The sequence below is a fragment of the Ptychodera flava genome, assembly GCF_041260155.1.
Source record: "Ptychodera flava strain L36383 chromosome 3 unlocalized genomic scaffold, AS_Pfla_20210202 Scaffold_25__1_contigs__length_14229661_pilon, whole genome shotgun sequence".
Lineage (NCBI taxonomy): Eukaryota > Metazoa > Hemichordata > Enteropneusta > Ptychoderidae > Ptychodera > Ptychodera flava.
In genome coordinates this window covers 2,473,806-2,490,608 of record NW_027248279.1, presented here as the reverse complement: position 1 = coordinate 2,490,608, position 16,803 = coordinate 2,473,806, and the positions used below count along the sequence as shown (strand labels likewise).

Sequence of the window (16,803 nt, the reverse complement as noted above, 5' to 3'; positions counted from 1 at the left end):
TCAATGGCCTGTTTATGTCAGTCGCTTTCACGATGACAATGGAAGAGAGCGCCTTAAAATTATCTTGGCCTCAAGGGCATTCAAGATCGGTAACTTCCGGTTAGCAGTGAATCATATCAACGGAAGAGGCTTGACAGACTAAAGAAAATTAATACCATGCAAACATGCTCAAAATAGTGAAGTGAAAGTTTCAATCATGAAATATATCACCGGTGATTTCGTCAGAACTTAGGACGTTGTGATAGGCTTGTTTACCAAAACTGCAGAATAGTCGGTACTTCCTCTTGGTGACTTGTTTTACTTTCACCAGTCATTTTCACCATGACAAGCCAAGATGGAGTATCATAAAGTCATCGTCACTTTACAACTGTTCACTTTGTTCGTCTTCCCGACTGAAGGTAAGCTGTCACCTTATCTTTCAGTCAGCATTGCATTCTGGGGGGATCAATCTAAAGAGAGCAACCAGGGGAAATCCCAAATACATGTTTTACGATGTATGAAATTCTTAGCACTACATCTGAGAACTCAAAAATTAGAAAGTTTTATCGTATTCAAACCCATAAAGTACAGCACCCATTCACATAGCGAAGACATCACAGTCAAAAGCGGTCGGCTAAATCCCCACCCCTGTCTTATTCTACCTTTCTGCTAATCTCCATCACTGTTTTTTTTTTGTCTTGTCTTCGGGATTTGGCTGTTAGGCCGGCTTCAAACCTGAATAGAAATACGTGATGCAGAATATAATGCCTTATTATGGAATAAAAATGCAAGTGCGCTATTGATTCCCATAGTCACATTTAAGTCCAGGGATTCTACTGTCACACCATAGACTCAGAGATTGAAAGGGAGGATGTTGGGGGAATCAGATTGGACAGATTTTACCTAATATAATTATTCTATTTTGCTACTCCCTCTACACTCGAGAAAAATTAAAGCTTAAGGAATTTGAAAGGTGTAAAGTTATTTTTATCAATACTACTAAAGCTCTTCCTGTTTACAGATTTTTTGACCGTTGTGAATTTTTTCATTTTATTGTAATCAACATTTCAATCTACAGTGTAATGTCGCTCTACCGTTCCATTCAATAGCATCCAGTTAAATTTATCAAATTTGTTGCCGGAAACAATATGATACCTGACAGACTTACTTATACAATTTTAATTAAATTGGTTATCCATAGCGATATAAATTTTGACAGATAAAAGGATATTCTCTATCAATCAAAATGTAATTTATCGACTTATCGACGGTGATGAGTGTCATCACACTCTGGCATTGCACTAATAGACAAGATACTTTGATTTAAAGTGTTTAATCAAATGGGCAAATTACTACATTTAGTATTTCCTTTGAATATGCCGTTGAACCTGATCGAAATGCATCGAGTCACAACATTCATTTACATGTCACCTCTTTTCTATTATCGACAATGAACAAAAATGTGTGCCAATTAGTGAATGCTACATAGTTCACCAGCTGTACCGAAAATCTATTAAAATTGCTATTTTATTTCAATCTCTGATTATCTCAAGGACTCATGAGATGGCCAATTGTCATACTGATTAAGAATCAAGAAGATGGTCAAATTACTAATGATCGATTGATTTTTCTTTCACACATTTGTCCTATATAGTCGATGTCAAAATCATTTTACGCACATACAAATAAATACTTCATAAATTGTTAAATAGTCGACTAAAACATCAGCATTCCAGTCACGATTTGACGTCAACCGTGTAGACTTGATTAAGATTGGCACGATTGAAACTAGTTTAGAATAATTTGATTCAATGCCAGTATATTTTACAAATGTAAGCTCATCGAGTCTTTTTTGGCAATACACCTGTTTTATTGATAATCGGCGATATTGCAACTATCAGCCTTAGGGCACCTAACACTTTTAATAGATTTGACCTACAAATCCTACTGAGAGTAAATGTTAGATAAGATAAATTGTATTATGAATATGCCTTTGTCCCACTTGTACTGCAAGGGAACTCGGCTAGAATGCGCAGACAATTCCCTGAAGAATTTGAGTTTTAATCAGAGTGACAGTCCCGGAGACAAAGCAAACGTGTGGCAAAGCCTTTTAGCGATGCCATGTTTTTACGCCTAACTGAGAGCTATTGACAATTCTAACATAAGTCATTTTAATATCATTGCATGTTATAACCAGATGATAGATGATTCTATCGATACATCTTGGAATCCAAATAAATTGAAACACTTTTAACCTGTTTAACTCGACTTTCAGGCAATATCCCTGTGCTTCCAGTAAAGTGGAGAAAGACGCCTACGGATAAGATTGTACCAAGCGGTGCCACGGTGAGATTTGCATGCAGGCTGGAAAGAGAGCTACAAAACTGGCCGCGATGGAGACACATAAACCATCAAGGACAGGAGAGATTGGTGTCAGCTGGCATTTACTTGGACAGAGAAAGCTGTAGCAATTGTGAGATCAGCGGTAACCATTTGAACGGAGAATACGATTTAATCATACGTAACGTTGATGCAAATGTTGACGCCGGGCAGTGGATGTGTGAAGCCATAGGAGGAGAACCAAAGTCAACGTACTCAGCTACACTGACAATTGTAGGTGGGTGCATATATCCTCTTTCGGTAATGATGCGATGCAGGTCGTAAAAGGAAGTTTAGATAATACATGTTAAAGCGCATGTTTTTGTGACAAAGTTAACGGTTGATTGAAAATTCATTTTCCTCAGCGTGAATCGTGTCAAAATTTTCATAAGTTAAACGAAACTTGTAAACTCGTACAAAAGTGAATTAAGACGGTAGCCAAAGCAACAACACATTGAATAAAACTGGAAGACAATACAACTCTTGTTGACCATATGTAAGCTAACCAAAGCGATTCTTGTTAGTGTCTAAGGAGTTTCTATTGGTATTACAGGGCCTATAGGAAATATTAACACTACATGTCTTAGTTGTTTATGGTTTTGCTAATAGTTAAATATATTTACAACAATGTCCTTGACTTTAAAAAAATCCGCAAAGCATTCTTTTTTGTTTCTAACTGTATTTAAGACTATTGTCAAGGGTGCTCTTTTGGAAGATTATAAACATGAAAGATATCATCTTTGAAGCTTCTCGATATACTGTATGCCTAAATTATATGTACTTGCATTGTCTTTCAGTAACATGATCAAAATGTATTTCCGCAATGTAAAGATATACATGGCCCTTGAAATGTTGACGTCACAGCCTCTTTGCTACAAGACACAAATCCGTTTGAATTTGTTTTGCAGACGAGACCATGACATGCTCAGCTGACAACATTGGTCCGGAGAACACAGTTGTCAGTGGCGACAACATTACATTGACATGTTATTCAAACACAGAGGTCCTACCGGGTGATGTAAAGTGGACTGTCAATGGACGAAATTCGAACGTTTCTGGCCAAGCTCCTTTAACTTTCAACACCCAGATAACTAAGTCAGCCATTGGTGATGTGTTCGACTGCAGATACAATGACGACGCCGATCTAAATACGCAGACATGCAAATATAACATGTCTTTTAATGTTCAATGTAGGTTTTTTGGAATATAATTACATCATACTGCATAATTAAACTGTAAAAGGGACATCATGATAAATCAGCGAAATCCTTTTCATGTGTACATGGCAAAAATTTGAAGTGGCGTTTCTTATTTATAAGACTTTCAATAACTTGTGTTCACTTACATCTTGTTGCCGCAAGGCGACAGCAGACGTGTGCTTTCAATACATAACTTTCATCACTGGTAATTGATGACTTATATTAACAATCTATTCTTCCCGCACTCAAATATCCTAAATCTCGTGTAATTTTCATAGCAATTTTAAAATTACATTCATACATTTGTCGACAGATCCTCCAGAAGCGATTTCCATTTCGTCAACCAATGACGGAATAATCACGGAGAACGACAAGTTTGAAGCAACATGCCGAACTGAGAGTAACCCGGAACCATCATACGAATGGTTTGATTCACGTGGGACTTCTGTTTTTCCCGGACCAATCTTGAGTATAGAGCAAACAAAGAGACAACAAGCTGGTACATATCGATGTGAAGCTACTAATGAGCTGTATGACGGCAGGGAAGGACGAGCAGTCTCAACAACAGAACTTATCATTCAATGTGATTATTATTATTATTATTATTATTATTATTATTATTATTATTATTATTGTTTTTGTTTCTTGTTGTTGTTGTTTTTATATTGATGATTTTGATGTCATCACCATCACTATCATTATCATCATCATCACCATCTCAAAGCATCTAAAGTAATAATTGCTCTCGTCAGCAATTCCATTTTATAAATAATTTCAGGCAAATACTGCAAGCGGTCCTCTAATGCAATACAATCACTCAAATTTGAATACGAATGCACTTACTGTTTTAATGTAAACTTCCTGAAAGTACAATCCGTAGATCAATGACTACTTTATTATTCTGAACAGTAAGATAAGGCCAAAGTAATTAAATTCTTTGTTTTGCGTCCCCACCCGCCTAGGTTTTTAAGGTTTTCATGAAAAACACACACAGTGTATTTGAATAGGAAATTTTAGGACATACCCGCTTAGCTTTTCTGAACTAAAATTTTGTTACAATTTTGTATTTGCTACAATTAAATTACATTGTGTTAATTTTCTTGTGTGTGGTTTTTCAGCCGCTTAGACGCGTACCTTTTCCCATTTAGAGTGGACGCAAAACAAAGAATTTAATTACTTTGGCCTAATAGAACTGAGAACTTTAGAAGTTGCCATTTTGCAATCAGACTGGCGAGGCTTATTTGCTCTTTAGGAGTGTCGGAAACGGCTACAAGTTACTTCAGTTATGCATTTCACTCGATGTACATAAATAAAGGAAGCTGATGGAATTGTCATTGAAAGTACTTACAATTCTTTGCGTGCACGTACGTATTTTCAAAGTAAGACAAATAATGATTGACAGTTCGTTCACTTCTTATTTGAACAGATCCCCCGGAAATACAAGCGATGAATACCATTAATATTGCTCAAGGAGAATCTCTGCGGCTTGAATGTAATGTTGATGCGAATCCAGAGGCGCGTGTTCAATGGATTTGCCAAATGCAACCGAATATGACGGGAATATGTTGGTATTCGCACAACTCGGTCGAGGACAAGCCGGTAGCTATACTTGCACAGCTCTTAATATGTTGGATAATGGACACCTTGGAAGAGATAGTAAAACAGTGTTGGTAAATGTTGAATGTGAGTATTGTTATGAATAACAGCTACTCCCATCTCATTCTTCCATGTCAGGGTAAATTACCTACCTTTTTATCAGTATATTATGCGACAAACGCTTAAACATGCTTGAAAGGTTATATTATGCATGCACAAACAAACATACATTCATAAAATTGGTAAAAAATGATGTGTATTTTTCACTCTTTCGGCTTCATCCACAGATCCGCCAGTACAAGTCAGCACGACTCAATATACAGCAAGTATCGGTGACTCTGTCACCTTGAAAATCGATGTAGAATCTTATCCAGCAAGAGTAGAATTCAGTAAGTGGTCGAAAGATGGTTCTGAATTTCCGAGTACGAATGTCACGTCGACTAGCTGCAGCCTGTACATCGATACGGTCACTGAAAAGGACTTCGGTACTTATGAAGTGTACGGCACCAATACGTTTCGTGGCCTACAACAATTGACAGTTGAATTACGAGAAAAGGGTACAGTAGTTTTTATATTTTGTCTATCTGAATTTCTGTACTTTGTTTGTCTCTTTGTCTGCCTCTTACCGACGTTTTACTTAACTAATGGATTTGACCATTCAAGCGGGGTGATTAATTTAGGGCGACACCGAAGGATTAAAAGCGCGCGTTGGTTACTATCGCTGGCAACGTTCCAAACGCGCACTTTTGCACGTGCAAAATCTTACCGTTCCGTTGTTTTCTATGGAGTTTCAACTCCTGATATTTTGAAAATGCTCAAAATCTTTCAACTCAATTGTAGATCAATTAGCTGAATTTTGGTAGGATTATTGACGTTATACATGAGAATATAGATAAGCATGCGTTTCTAAAAATCATCCGGGCCGTTTATGAGATATCGCCGTAAAACCCTTCAAAATTCCACAAAATGACACAGTGGATATGTTCCTGTACAAAAATCATTTGTACTTGAACAGATAACCTAATCCATGCTAGGGGCTCGAAACAGGTATCTCATGTTTTACATTCTGAAATTTGTAAAATTTGATGCAAATTTGTAGGAGCTGAAACGTTTTAGAGTAGAGCTGTGAAAATTTGTATATATGTGATGTCGTTGACCAATGGCCCAACAAACCTCCGTCTTTTGGAACTGCATGGTTCTGTAAATCTTAATTATGCAAAGAAAATCATGAAAGCTTTGCATTTTGATTGATTTTGGAAATTACCCTTTGCAACCGTTGCTTAGCAATTTGAATCCTTCGTACGCGTATAATCGGTCGTGTTACCTTTTTCCCGTGTGCTATCAGTCGACTGATGCCAAAATTAACATTACATTATAAATATCCGTCTTGGATGGCTAATCACTGAAAGTACCTTTTTATAACTTTATTAATGTACCGCCACGGTTAGCACTTCAAACTGATATTTGACTTATCGGAGGATACAGCGGCTGGCTGATTTAGTTTATAAAGCGAATAAGGGTGTACCATTTATTGATTTTATCACACACAAATTTCAAAACTGTGTAGTATATAACTCTATATAATTCAATTACCAATGGTTTGGACAAGCAGATGATTTAAGGCAATTTGTACCGGCAACGAATAGTATTGTTTGTAGTGCAGAAAGTTCTGAAGTATTATTCATTACAGTCAACAATGGAAGATATATAGGATGCATCTTACGCTAATCTACTTTCGTGTAAGCATTTTCAAATTCGATATCAGCAAAACAAAACAAAAAATCCGTCTTATAATACTACTGTTTTTGTATGGTTTTACAGAGAAGTTGAGTGCTCCTATCCTGTCATTTGTAACGATTTCGTTCAGCTGGTTCTTCGTTAGAATCGAAGGAAACCATTTAGGCGCTCACCCCGAAGACGCCGTGTACACAATTGAATTCAAGAAGAGAGGGGCCAGTGCGTCAAATTGGGAGGACAAGAGCCAATCACAGCTCGCAGCTAGCATAAGTGGTCTCCATGAATCGACTGTTTACGACGTAAGGGCCTTTGCGAGCAACGAATTTAGCAGAAGTGATACTTCAAATATCACTACAATCGAAACATGTGGTAGGTTTCAGTCATATCGACTGCATATATTACATACACCCGATCTGTCGTCTGCCCATCCATACAAATCAGACGCCCGTATAAGAACAGCGTGACACCTCCTTTCGAGAACGTCGAGCTTAATTTCAACGTAAATGAATGTCTGATGGATGCAAGTGAAGTTCTCAAGCGCGATGATTGCTACAAAGGGAAGACAATCTTGAATGGGCCATGAAATAGCGAAAAAAGCAAACATAAAACAAAAACAAAAACAAACGCTGTACATTCAGTTTTTATATTAATGTCACGTAACGAACAGTGTTTTTTTTCGCAAAATTATGTACTTGTTTACAACCAAATTGAAACTTATCTCAGCAAAAAGAGCTCGGTATGCTTCCTGTTGGTTTGGCCGTAATATTTTTATGACATTTTTATGCAAATTTCGCCTGTGAGATTTTTTCCTCCCAAATTAAACCGAATTAACGATTCTGAAATGTTCGTCAAGCGTAATCACTCGACTTGAAATACGCTGAAAAGAGGGTAAATGAGTGGTAGTACTTTAAATGATTCCTCAGCATTGCCTCTAATCCTTTCTCATCTTAGAGAAAACCACTAGTTAACATTAGGTTTGTGCCATTACAGAAGATAAACTTTTTTATTTCTCTTCATGTCTCATTTAAAGAAAAACCTTTGGTCAGGTATGACTCCATAACAAATAAGATATCTTGGCCTGGATACACGAAGAAGAGTTGTACACACAACTGTGTCCAAATCGAATCGTTCCTCCAAGATGAATGGACGGTAGTGGAAAAGTGTTGCGATCCTTTGAAATTAAAGTACGGCTTACAAGAATCACAGCGTGGTGAAGGCACATTCAGAATAAGATTCTGCCAATTCGAAAACGAATGTGATCATGAATACTTCATGTCAGTAGTAGGTAAATAGGTACACTCGCATTTTTGTGATAAAATCGGAAATGGAATCTACATTAAATCACTTGATGGCATGATGTATACTGAGGTAACAGTCGATATTTTTGCATTCCACGTGTTTCAGTGAGAAAAAAGGCGTGTATTTAAGTGTAATTATCTAGCAATGAATTCGCATTTTATTTTCGATCACCCTTGTCTTGTCTGATTCCATCAATTTGATTGGTCGTTCGTTGATAATCATTCATATTGGCTTAATCAATACTGAACTAACACTTTACACCAACTCCCGAAGAAAACTTGCATTTTAAATGAAACTATCAAAACCAAGGTCATTCAGGTCTTATGGCGATAGTTATGGAAAACAAGCAGAGTAAAAAGTACATCTTTTTATGCTGTTATAAAGTATTGTGTATATGACATATAATTAACATTTTCAAAAAGCAAACTGATAACTTATCAACACGACTTGCTACGGTTATGCTTTTATGTCTGTTTGATGTTAATACATTGTGATATCCTTTCCTTTTCAGAAGCCGCAGTGGAGAGCTCGAGCTCGAGCCCAAATCTGTACATCACAGTCGGAGTCACATTATTTGTTGTGGTGTTAATCGGGCTTGGTCTTTTTGCATACTGTAAATGTCGCAAGCGTGGAAGTGAGCATGCGTACGAGGAATACGCATTCAGAGTAAGTGGTTGTTCCTCTTTGATATGTGTGAGACTTTGTAAAATGACCACGATCCACAGAAGGCCACTTCTACGTGTGAAAGTACTGCGTTAAACGTTATGTGACATTTCATTTTCATCACACGAAAATGATAAAATTCAATGCGATGTTATGGTTGTAATGATGACTGTTTGTCTGTTTTGTCATATAACACGATTGGAACTATTTTGGGAAAATTGGATGAGAGTAATTATTAGGAAAATGTAACGAAATCGAAATTTTTACAGCCGAAATTTTACAAAATGGTAGAATAGAGTAAAATTTGAAATATTGTTCTCATCTAAAAAAACAACGAAAACATAATGATTATTGCATACCTCTTTCATCGGATTCATTTTTATGAAAACATGTTGATTTTTGTGTAAATGTACCGAAGAAACGACACAAAATACTTAAAATTTCTCTAATTGACGACTTTTGAAATGCCCCTGACTTTTTCGTGAATTTAAGGCTTCATAAACATTAAATTGAGTCAGGGCACATTTTGAATGACCCTGACTGACTTAACTGTAAATCAATCAAAAGACTTCATTTTGGTCGAGGCAAAGTGACAAACTGAGATTAGTACTAGTATTTCAGTAATGAAGAAAATATAGACAAGCTCACACATTTTCATTCAAATATAAATATTGTTCATATGTTTTGAACCATATTGCATTAGATACTATCATGCGCCGATTCTTACCCATAACATTTCAACAGGATCATAAATTTTGAATAAAATTTTAAAGATGATAAGCAAATATGGGGTAATATTAGACAAATTTCTAAAATTCTTGAGAAATTGCGCCTATCCAATTATCCCAAATTAGTTCCAATCGTGTTATATTTAAACGACCAGTTTTTAATTAAAATTGTGCTACATTTTTCTCGTAAAATAAATTTATCGACATTTTGCTATTTTAATATAAACATGTATTAAGAATGAAACATTGCGCACGTTTATTAATCTTTTTTGAACCAGCTGTTATTTTAAGGTCATTGGTGTTACGAATAACAATACGCTCCGTTAGAAAACCTATTAACAATAATGATTAAATCAGTATATCTAGTGAGTTGCATTCCCATGCAGTCGCGCGAAATCATATTTTAATGGAAATCTTGTTATTTACATATACGGTAGTACATCAGCTAGCCAGACTAAATGTGATTACTGGCGATTGCTATTTGCTATTCCTCCCAATGCGCTGTGACATATCAACAAATCCTTCTCCAATATTTGCATAGCCAAAGGAACTCAATGCTAGAATTTGAGTGTGTTTCCTGCAGCATCGAAAACTGAGCGGAAACTTCATTGAACTGCACTCTGTACGCACAGTAGTGATTCGAAACCAACGATGCAGATGTGTAATTTGATAAGCTTTTGTATTTCTTTACACACACAGGATCCAGCGTACTGGTCAAACACTCTTGAATCGAATCACTATGAGTTCATTGGTTCCTGTGCAGACATTACTGTAAGTAGATAACGCCTGGCGGTATCAACAGAAAGTGTATTCTAAAGTTAGGGCGCATTTCTGCGAAGAAGACGATTTCGAACATCTGCGTATCCGATACAGAAAAATAAAACAAAGAGAAATTGTGTTTATCGTTGACATCCATATCCTGTTCGTTTTTGATGCACTAATACAGAACATTTGGTGGCAAAATATGTCCAACCAACATTACTCCTGAAGATATTTTAGGTGGGTCGTTGCTATTATTGTTTGTTTTTTTCTGAAGTCGTTAGTCAAATTTTATTATTTCTGTTGTTTTTATAGCGCGCTTTCAAGTCACTTTCAAAATCCAAAAATAATTCACATTCACTTGTTTTACTCTCATAGCTGTTTAAATGTGTAGAGTACATCTTTTAACGAATCATGTTTATATTAAATATCAAATGTTCACTATAAATATTATATGGCCGAGTTCCATTCTTGATTAAAACTAAGTTTTCTACGATAAATTTAACGCTTTATTCACTGAAATTTTTATCCTTGTTCTGTGTACTTGTATTCATAAAGAGGCAATGAGGATATGTCCAACATATTTTTTGCACAATAACAATGAAAATACCCAACAGCTGTAGCTCTTGTTCTCTGTTAGATTAAACTACGGAGTATCATAACATCCAAAAGGTACGTTACATTGAAAGTATTTAAATGTTACCTGTCCCGTTGCAGGAAAAAGATGTGACCACATTTGATATAATGGGAGTAACTAAGGTAGACTGCAGTGGTAGTGGGGAGAAAGAGAACATCAATGCCGTCGACAAATCAAAACAAGTTCCGAATGAAGGTGAAGAAGTAAGTGTAGAAATAAACAGGGCAAAAATTTTATTACGCGTTAAGATATCCAACTACAATGATTCGGTATCTGGAACAAGTTTAGATTGACATTGGATCCGGCAACTTGAGAACATAAAGAATATTCGCAGGGTCATTCAAGCGATTCTCTACATCGTATTAACACAATTAAATAGTGTATGTAGAGTTTACAGACAGTGACTACGAAGAATATATATGTGTTTTTTAAGTTGAAAAGAGACTAATATAAATTTAAAGAAAATATCGTAATAACTGCAAGTAAATGATTTCAACAAGGTACAGTTTAATTGTACCTACGAAAATGCGGTTTAATTAACATCTTATATTGCACAATATTAGGAAGTGTACGTTTTACGGGTTGATCTGCCAGTGATATTGACTCTTTAACCCGCTTTTTTATTCATACAGTCATATATGCCGATGGCGCCTCAACATGACAAGATGCCAACGTACTCAAACACTTAGAAGACTCAGCGAGTAGAAGAGATATGATGGGCGTCATGACAGCCTGTCTTATAAAACATACAGTTCAGGAACGAGTTTTCATTCCATCGGCATTCTTATTGTTATCACTTTCTAAAGTGATTTTCTCTGTGATGACTACAAAATGATGCTTCGTAGGTAGTAGGATTTTATTAGTAACCTTAAGTCCATAAAGTACCACACCATATTTGGACAGTCCAAACTATTGTGGGCAACCTTTGATTAGATGCTGAAGTTGCCGGTGATGCAAGTTCAGATTCGAACAGCCAATGGTATAGAGTATGTCATACATCCGTACATGACATATTTATTTACAAGGCCAAAAAGGGGTACCATAGGAGAGATATATAGGATGACGGTAAAATTAGTAAACTTGATAGAATCCCAACCTTTTCCGTATGTAGATGTTAAGGCCGAACAAAAAATTGTGCTGTTCCGAAAACCCGACCTACCCTATTTTTGAACCTGCCGACCCAGAACTTTTAGTACTACGTAAACACAGAAATAAAAAAAACAAAAAAAAAACCCGAAAAAATTACCCGTTCGTTACTTGACTTTTGATTTTTGCTTGAACAAAGATGTCTTTATGTTTGATTTTTATGATACATTTTTCTTGATATTGGGCCAGTGTTTGACCGCCCTGAACCCCTGAAAAATGCATATTTAAACATTATTGTTTTAGAAAAAAAAAAGCTCCCGACCTGCCTACACTACTTTTGAATACTTAGTTATAAGACAAGTACAATTTTTTGGCCTTAATTTTAGTTTGATGTCTTAATATTGAAACATTTGTTTCAGTTTGTCATAAAAGTTGTATAATACGCATTAATTGCAACACCGTCCCTCCACACACCGGTCTGGAATAGGCTGCTGCTTCTCTGTTTCGAGGCGCGTTGCGGGAAAACATATCAATTACAAAAATCCGTGAATCCCTGACACCTAAAAGGTGACAAGTAGGTGAATTTATCCTGTATAATTTCATACAATATTTAGACAATTTTGGGACCAATCCTGACGGGTGTAGCATGCTAGCAGGGTACGCTTACCCATTCCGGACACCTGGTACACCCACTAATTATCAGTGGTTCAGGATGGTCCTACTTAAATTTGTGAATCACTATTGTCCCATGGACCTGGTAATACATTACCTTGAATGGAAACGATTATTGGACCAGTTTAATGTCATATTACATGAAAAATATGCTAATTTTAACCAAAATGACAAGAATCGCCGCGATATTCACTACAGCGATTTTGCTGAATAAACTTGTCGAGACCAAAATGTATTGTAACACAAACGTTTCGATATTGAGCTTGGAGCCTCAAGGTTCTTTCTCATTTTTAAACATAAGAATTCATTTCTTTTCAAAGCTGTTGCGTACTCTTTTGGCCTCCAAAATAGATTGAGCTTGCAAGGAATCGCCACTAGACAACTGTACGCGACCGTACCTCTAAGTCTTAAAACGGATAAACTAAGACACAAACAACATCACTATCACAAAAATCATCTTTTCGGAAGAAAAAAAAAATATCAAATAAGTGTCTCACCATTCCTAAAATCCCGTAAATTTAATTTTCAATGACTGAAATATGCTGACTTTGATTAGATTCCAACATGGAAGGGAGGAAAAAACCTCGTGACCGAAGAACAACCTGCGCGATCAAAGTTTCAAAATGGCGTCGCGGCAAACTCAACAGCATTCCGAAACATCAAAGCATTAATTTCGAGTAATGTTAGAAAGAAAATCAATTCAAGAAAATAAACGTTTAGGAAGGTATACACCTCGAAAGTCAAACTTCACGGGGAGTTTTACGGTTGATTGGCAATTTTCGTTGTTCAAAAAACGCATGGACGACCTATGGTGTCCACCATCTTGATTTTTAACAGCAAATGCATCGTCGAAATCTCAGGCGTTTTCTAAGACAGAACAGAGTAAACGACAACCCCCGCATACAACCAATTTTTAAAACCCTATGACTGATTGATCACGCCAAAGTCATTTCGATTTCTTCTTATTTCTACGAGTGAAGGGGGGACTTTCGTACTATAAGGTGCCTCTTCCTACCTAGTTAGGTCATATTTGGTGGATGAAAATTCGACGGAAAAAACACGGAAAATCATAGACGAAATTTACAAAGAAAATACTCTCAAAAATCACAGTTTCTCAGTTGTATCAGAAATCCTGGCTATGATAACAAAGTTAAAGAGGAGCAAAGACATGACAATAAATAAAAATACTCCGCACCGCAAGATGTTGCCAAACACTACTGATGGCGTACCCAAGCAAGTCTTTACATCCGCAACGCGCTTCGTACCTACGGTAGAGCAATTAACACCTTTGAACAATAGCGCACGTGTCGCGTTTCCTGACCGGTGGATGGAGGGACGGTGATTGCAAGGATGGTAGAATGAAACTTGCTAATAAAACTTGCCAAATATTTGTTATTCAGAGCATTTAATAACTTCCGCATTATGTTATTCTTACGAATGGTTCGTTTATGCTAGCAACATACTCAGATTAACATTTAAATCCGAAAAGCAGAATTGATAGGTGACATCTTCAAACTAAACGAAATTTAGGACAGTAGATCTGTTGAGAATATATCAATTCCTGCCCGGCTGCAGGCTTCATATCTAATCGGTGAGCCAAACGTTAGCTTGTCAGGATACAGGCCCGGCTTGGCTACACTAGTGCAGGCTGTACTATCAATCAGTTTGCCAGATTGGGCTGTCAGTATATTGACTAGTATAAATGCTTCAATCATATTTTCTGAAACCTCTGCATGGTTGGATTTTGACAAAGGAAGGGACGCATTTCCATTGCCTGACTCCGTATTTCACTTGTTTTGATATATTGAGATAACCAGACGTTTTTTTTCAATATTACATTAATTTTTCATGTTGGTTTAAATATTGTACAATGACACAATGATGGGAATATCAACAACTACCATTTCAGTGTCCGAACAGTAATTTCTGCATGTCTACTAAATGTTATTTTTTTCAATTTCAAATATTATCTTTCAATAAATCAGATATTAGGGATCCATTGTTCTGTATTTGTCATTATTTATTTTGACGAAACGATTGACGATGACACTTACATACACCAAACATTGACCACAACCAAAATATTCTTAGAACATAATCATGTGACTTCATGACTTGCGTGCAAAGCATCGATATTTAAGCAATACTTCCCGATGTAATCATTAATAATTACAAGCACTGGAACAATCAGTTTGTATAATAAATCATAACACTGGTGAAGGTCAAAGTATCAATCTGACAGTTCTTATTGTATGACTTACACGTGACAAATGAACAGTATATCATGACTTGCACTTTTTTCAGTAGACTTAGTCATAGAACGAGCATAAGACATACTTCTATTGTAGGAGAAAATACACTAACTTCAATGACCAAGTCCGCCTTGGTGCTGTGAATAGCGTCAAAATGGTCGACAGTGTACAAGACGCAGAAATGCAATATTATGTGTTAATGATTAAAGCTATCTCTGACCTAATGTACCTCAACGGACTGGTATATTCGATAAAGAAGGGACAACAATCAACACCACCATGATGACGTCACAATACGACATACGTAGAGAGTAAAAGTACTTACAACAATCACGTGATAGCTTATCCTTATACTGTCACGAGACTAGAGATATGGGTTATTTATTGGATGGATGGACTCATGATTACCATGTGACAAGTAAGCTGGGCACACCGCTATATTGCGCACTCTGGTGTTGATACTGTACGGCACATCACTCAGTAACGGTTATATTTTCACACACGTAAAAGTCTAAAACGATTTTGGACTTTGATTAATTTTGAAGCCAGAGCTTGATAATCTTGAAGATTTCATATTTCAACAGGGTAGAACGAGGCTAAGAATAACACTGACAATAATCATATATTACCATAAAATATATCTAGAGTCACGCGGCACTTCACCCATAGTACAACAGCTTAAACATGGTACACCAGCCCTAGCTGAGCAAAGCCAACAAAAAACAATAAATGATGCCACACACTTTTAATTTCACAAGGAATCGGAAGCGGCAAAAACTTGTCCCCTGCAACATTAGTATTCCCCGCAACGAGAACATAGAAAATTTCATGCAATCAATTTTCAGATTCCATTCAGAAAAAATGAGTTTCTCACAACCGGTCGCAGTGAGAAGAGTCTCTAGGTGTAGCTGTGTTAAATTATGCTGTGTGGAAGGGGGAGAAATTGTAACAAATCCACTGTCCAGGGCATCACTTTGCCTTCAGATCTCTAATAAAAGTGACCAAGTGCGACTTGTAGCTGTGTTACAATATGCTTTGTGGAACTGGGAGAAAGAGTAACGAACCGACTGTCCAGGCCTCACTTTGCCTTCAGATTTCTAATAAAAGTGACCCAGTGTGACTTTCTTTGTTCCAGTGCCAAAGTATGGAAGGCAGATTCATGAGTTGCTTTCAGTACGGTTATCAACCCATGCCATTTAGCCTTTTAACTTTAAGATCAAACTTTTGGTTTCATGTCTCTGCTAGATCATACTGCAAACGTTGTGGATAAGCTGTTTTATGAATCTTAAATAGTTTTCATTGGAACAAGCCACTCACTGTAATCTTTGTACTGCACTATAAGATAAATGAAATTAATGTTTCTGTTGACACATACACGCACACCAGAGAGACTGGAGCAGTTCTACGTGATCTTGGTTGATGCATGTGGGTCTGAGAAAGTGCCTCAATGTTTTTTGTGTTGGTAACAGTAAATGCACAGCTGAGATTTGTTTTTTTTTTTATAAAATTATTTTGTGAGTCTTTCCTTTAAGATTCAACCTGATGCATATTTCATAGCTATTAGAGACATTATCTTTTCGAGTCCCCCCTTTAGTCCCCAAAATCTCTTTCAAAACCCCTTTATACCTTCGATATTTTCACAACACCGTTACCTCTCCCATCGCCCCCGAAGAATTTCCAATGCAGCCTTACAAAATATCGATCTTTTAAATGGGAATAAAGATGAAGATATATCTGGGAGTGAGAACGTTTACCGTGTTGTGGCTGTACCCCGATCATATTCACATCTCTCTGCTATACCATTTTACATAGAAGGC

The 16,803-nt window shown here is 36.6% G+C and overlaps 1 protein-coding gene across 1 annotated transcript; it reads left to right on the top strand.

Annotated features, from left to right (window-relative positions):
• Positions 1 to 305: 305 nt before the first annotated feature.
• LOC139125586 (uncharacterized) lies at positions 306 to 14,729 on the top strand. Its single transcript, XM_070691688.1, has 12 exons — positions 306 to 398; positions 2,255 to 2,596; positions 3,267 to 3,548; positions 3,871 to 4,140; positions 4,984 to 5,240; positions 5,441 to 5,710; positions 6,975 to 7,259; positions 7,921 to 8,175; positions 8,701 to 8,855; positions 10,280 to 10,351; positions 11,057 to 11,179; positions 11,609 to 14,729. Exons 5-12 carry the CDS (start codon positions 5,084 to 5,086, stop codon positions 11,663 to 11,665), a joined length of 1,374 nt encoding a protein of 457 aa, XP_070547789.1. The 5' UTR covers positions 306 to 398; positions 2,255 to 2,596; positions 3,267 to 3,548; positions 3,871 to 4,140; positions 4,984 to 5,083; the 3' UTR covers positions 11,666 to 14,729.
• Positions 14,730 to 16,803: the final 2,074 nt, after the last annotated feature.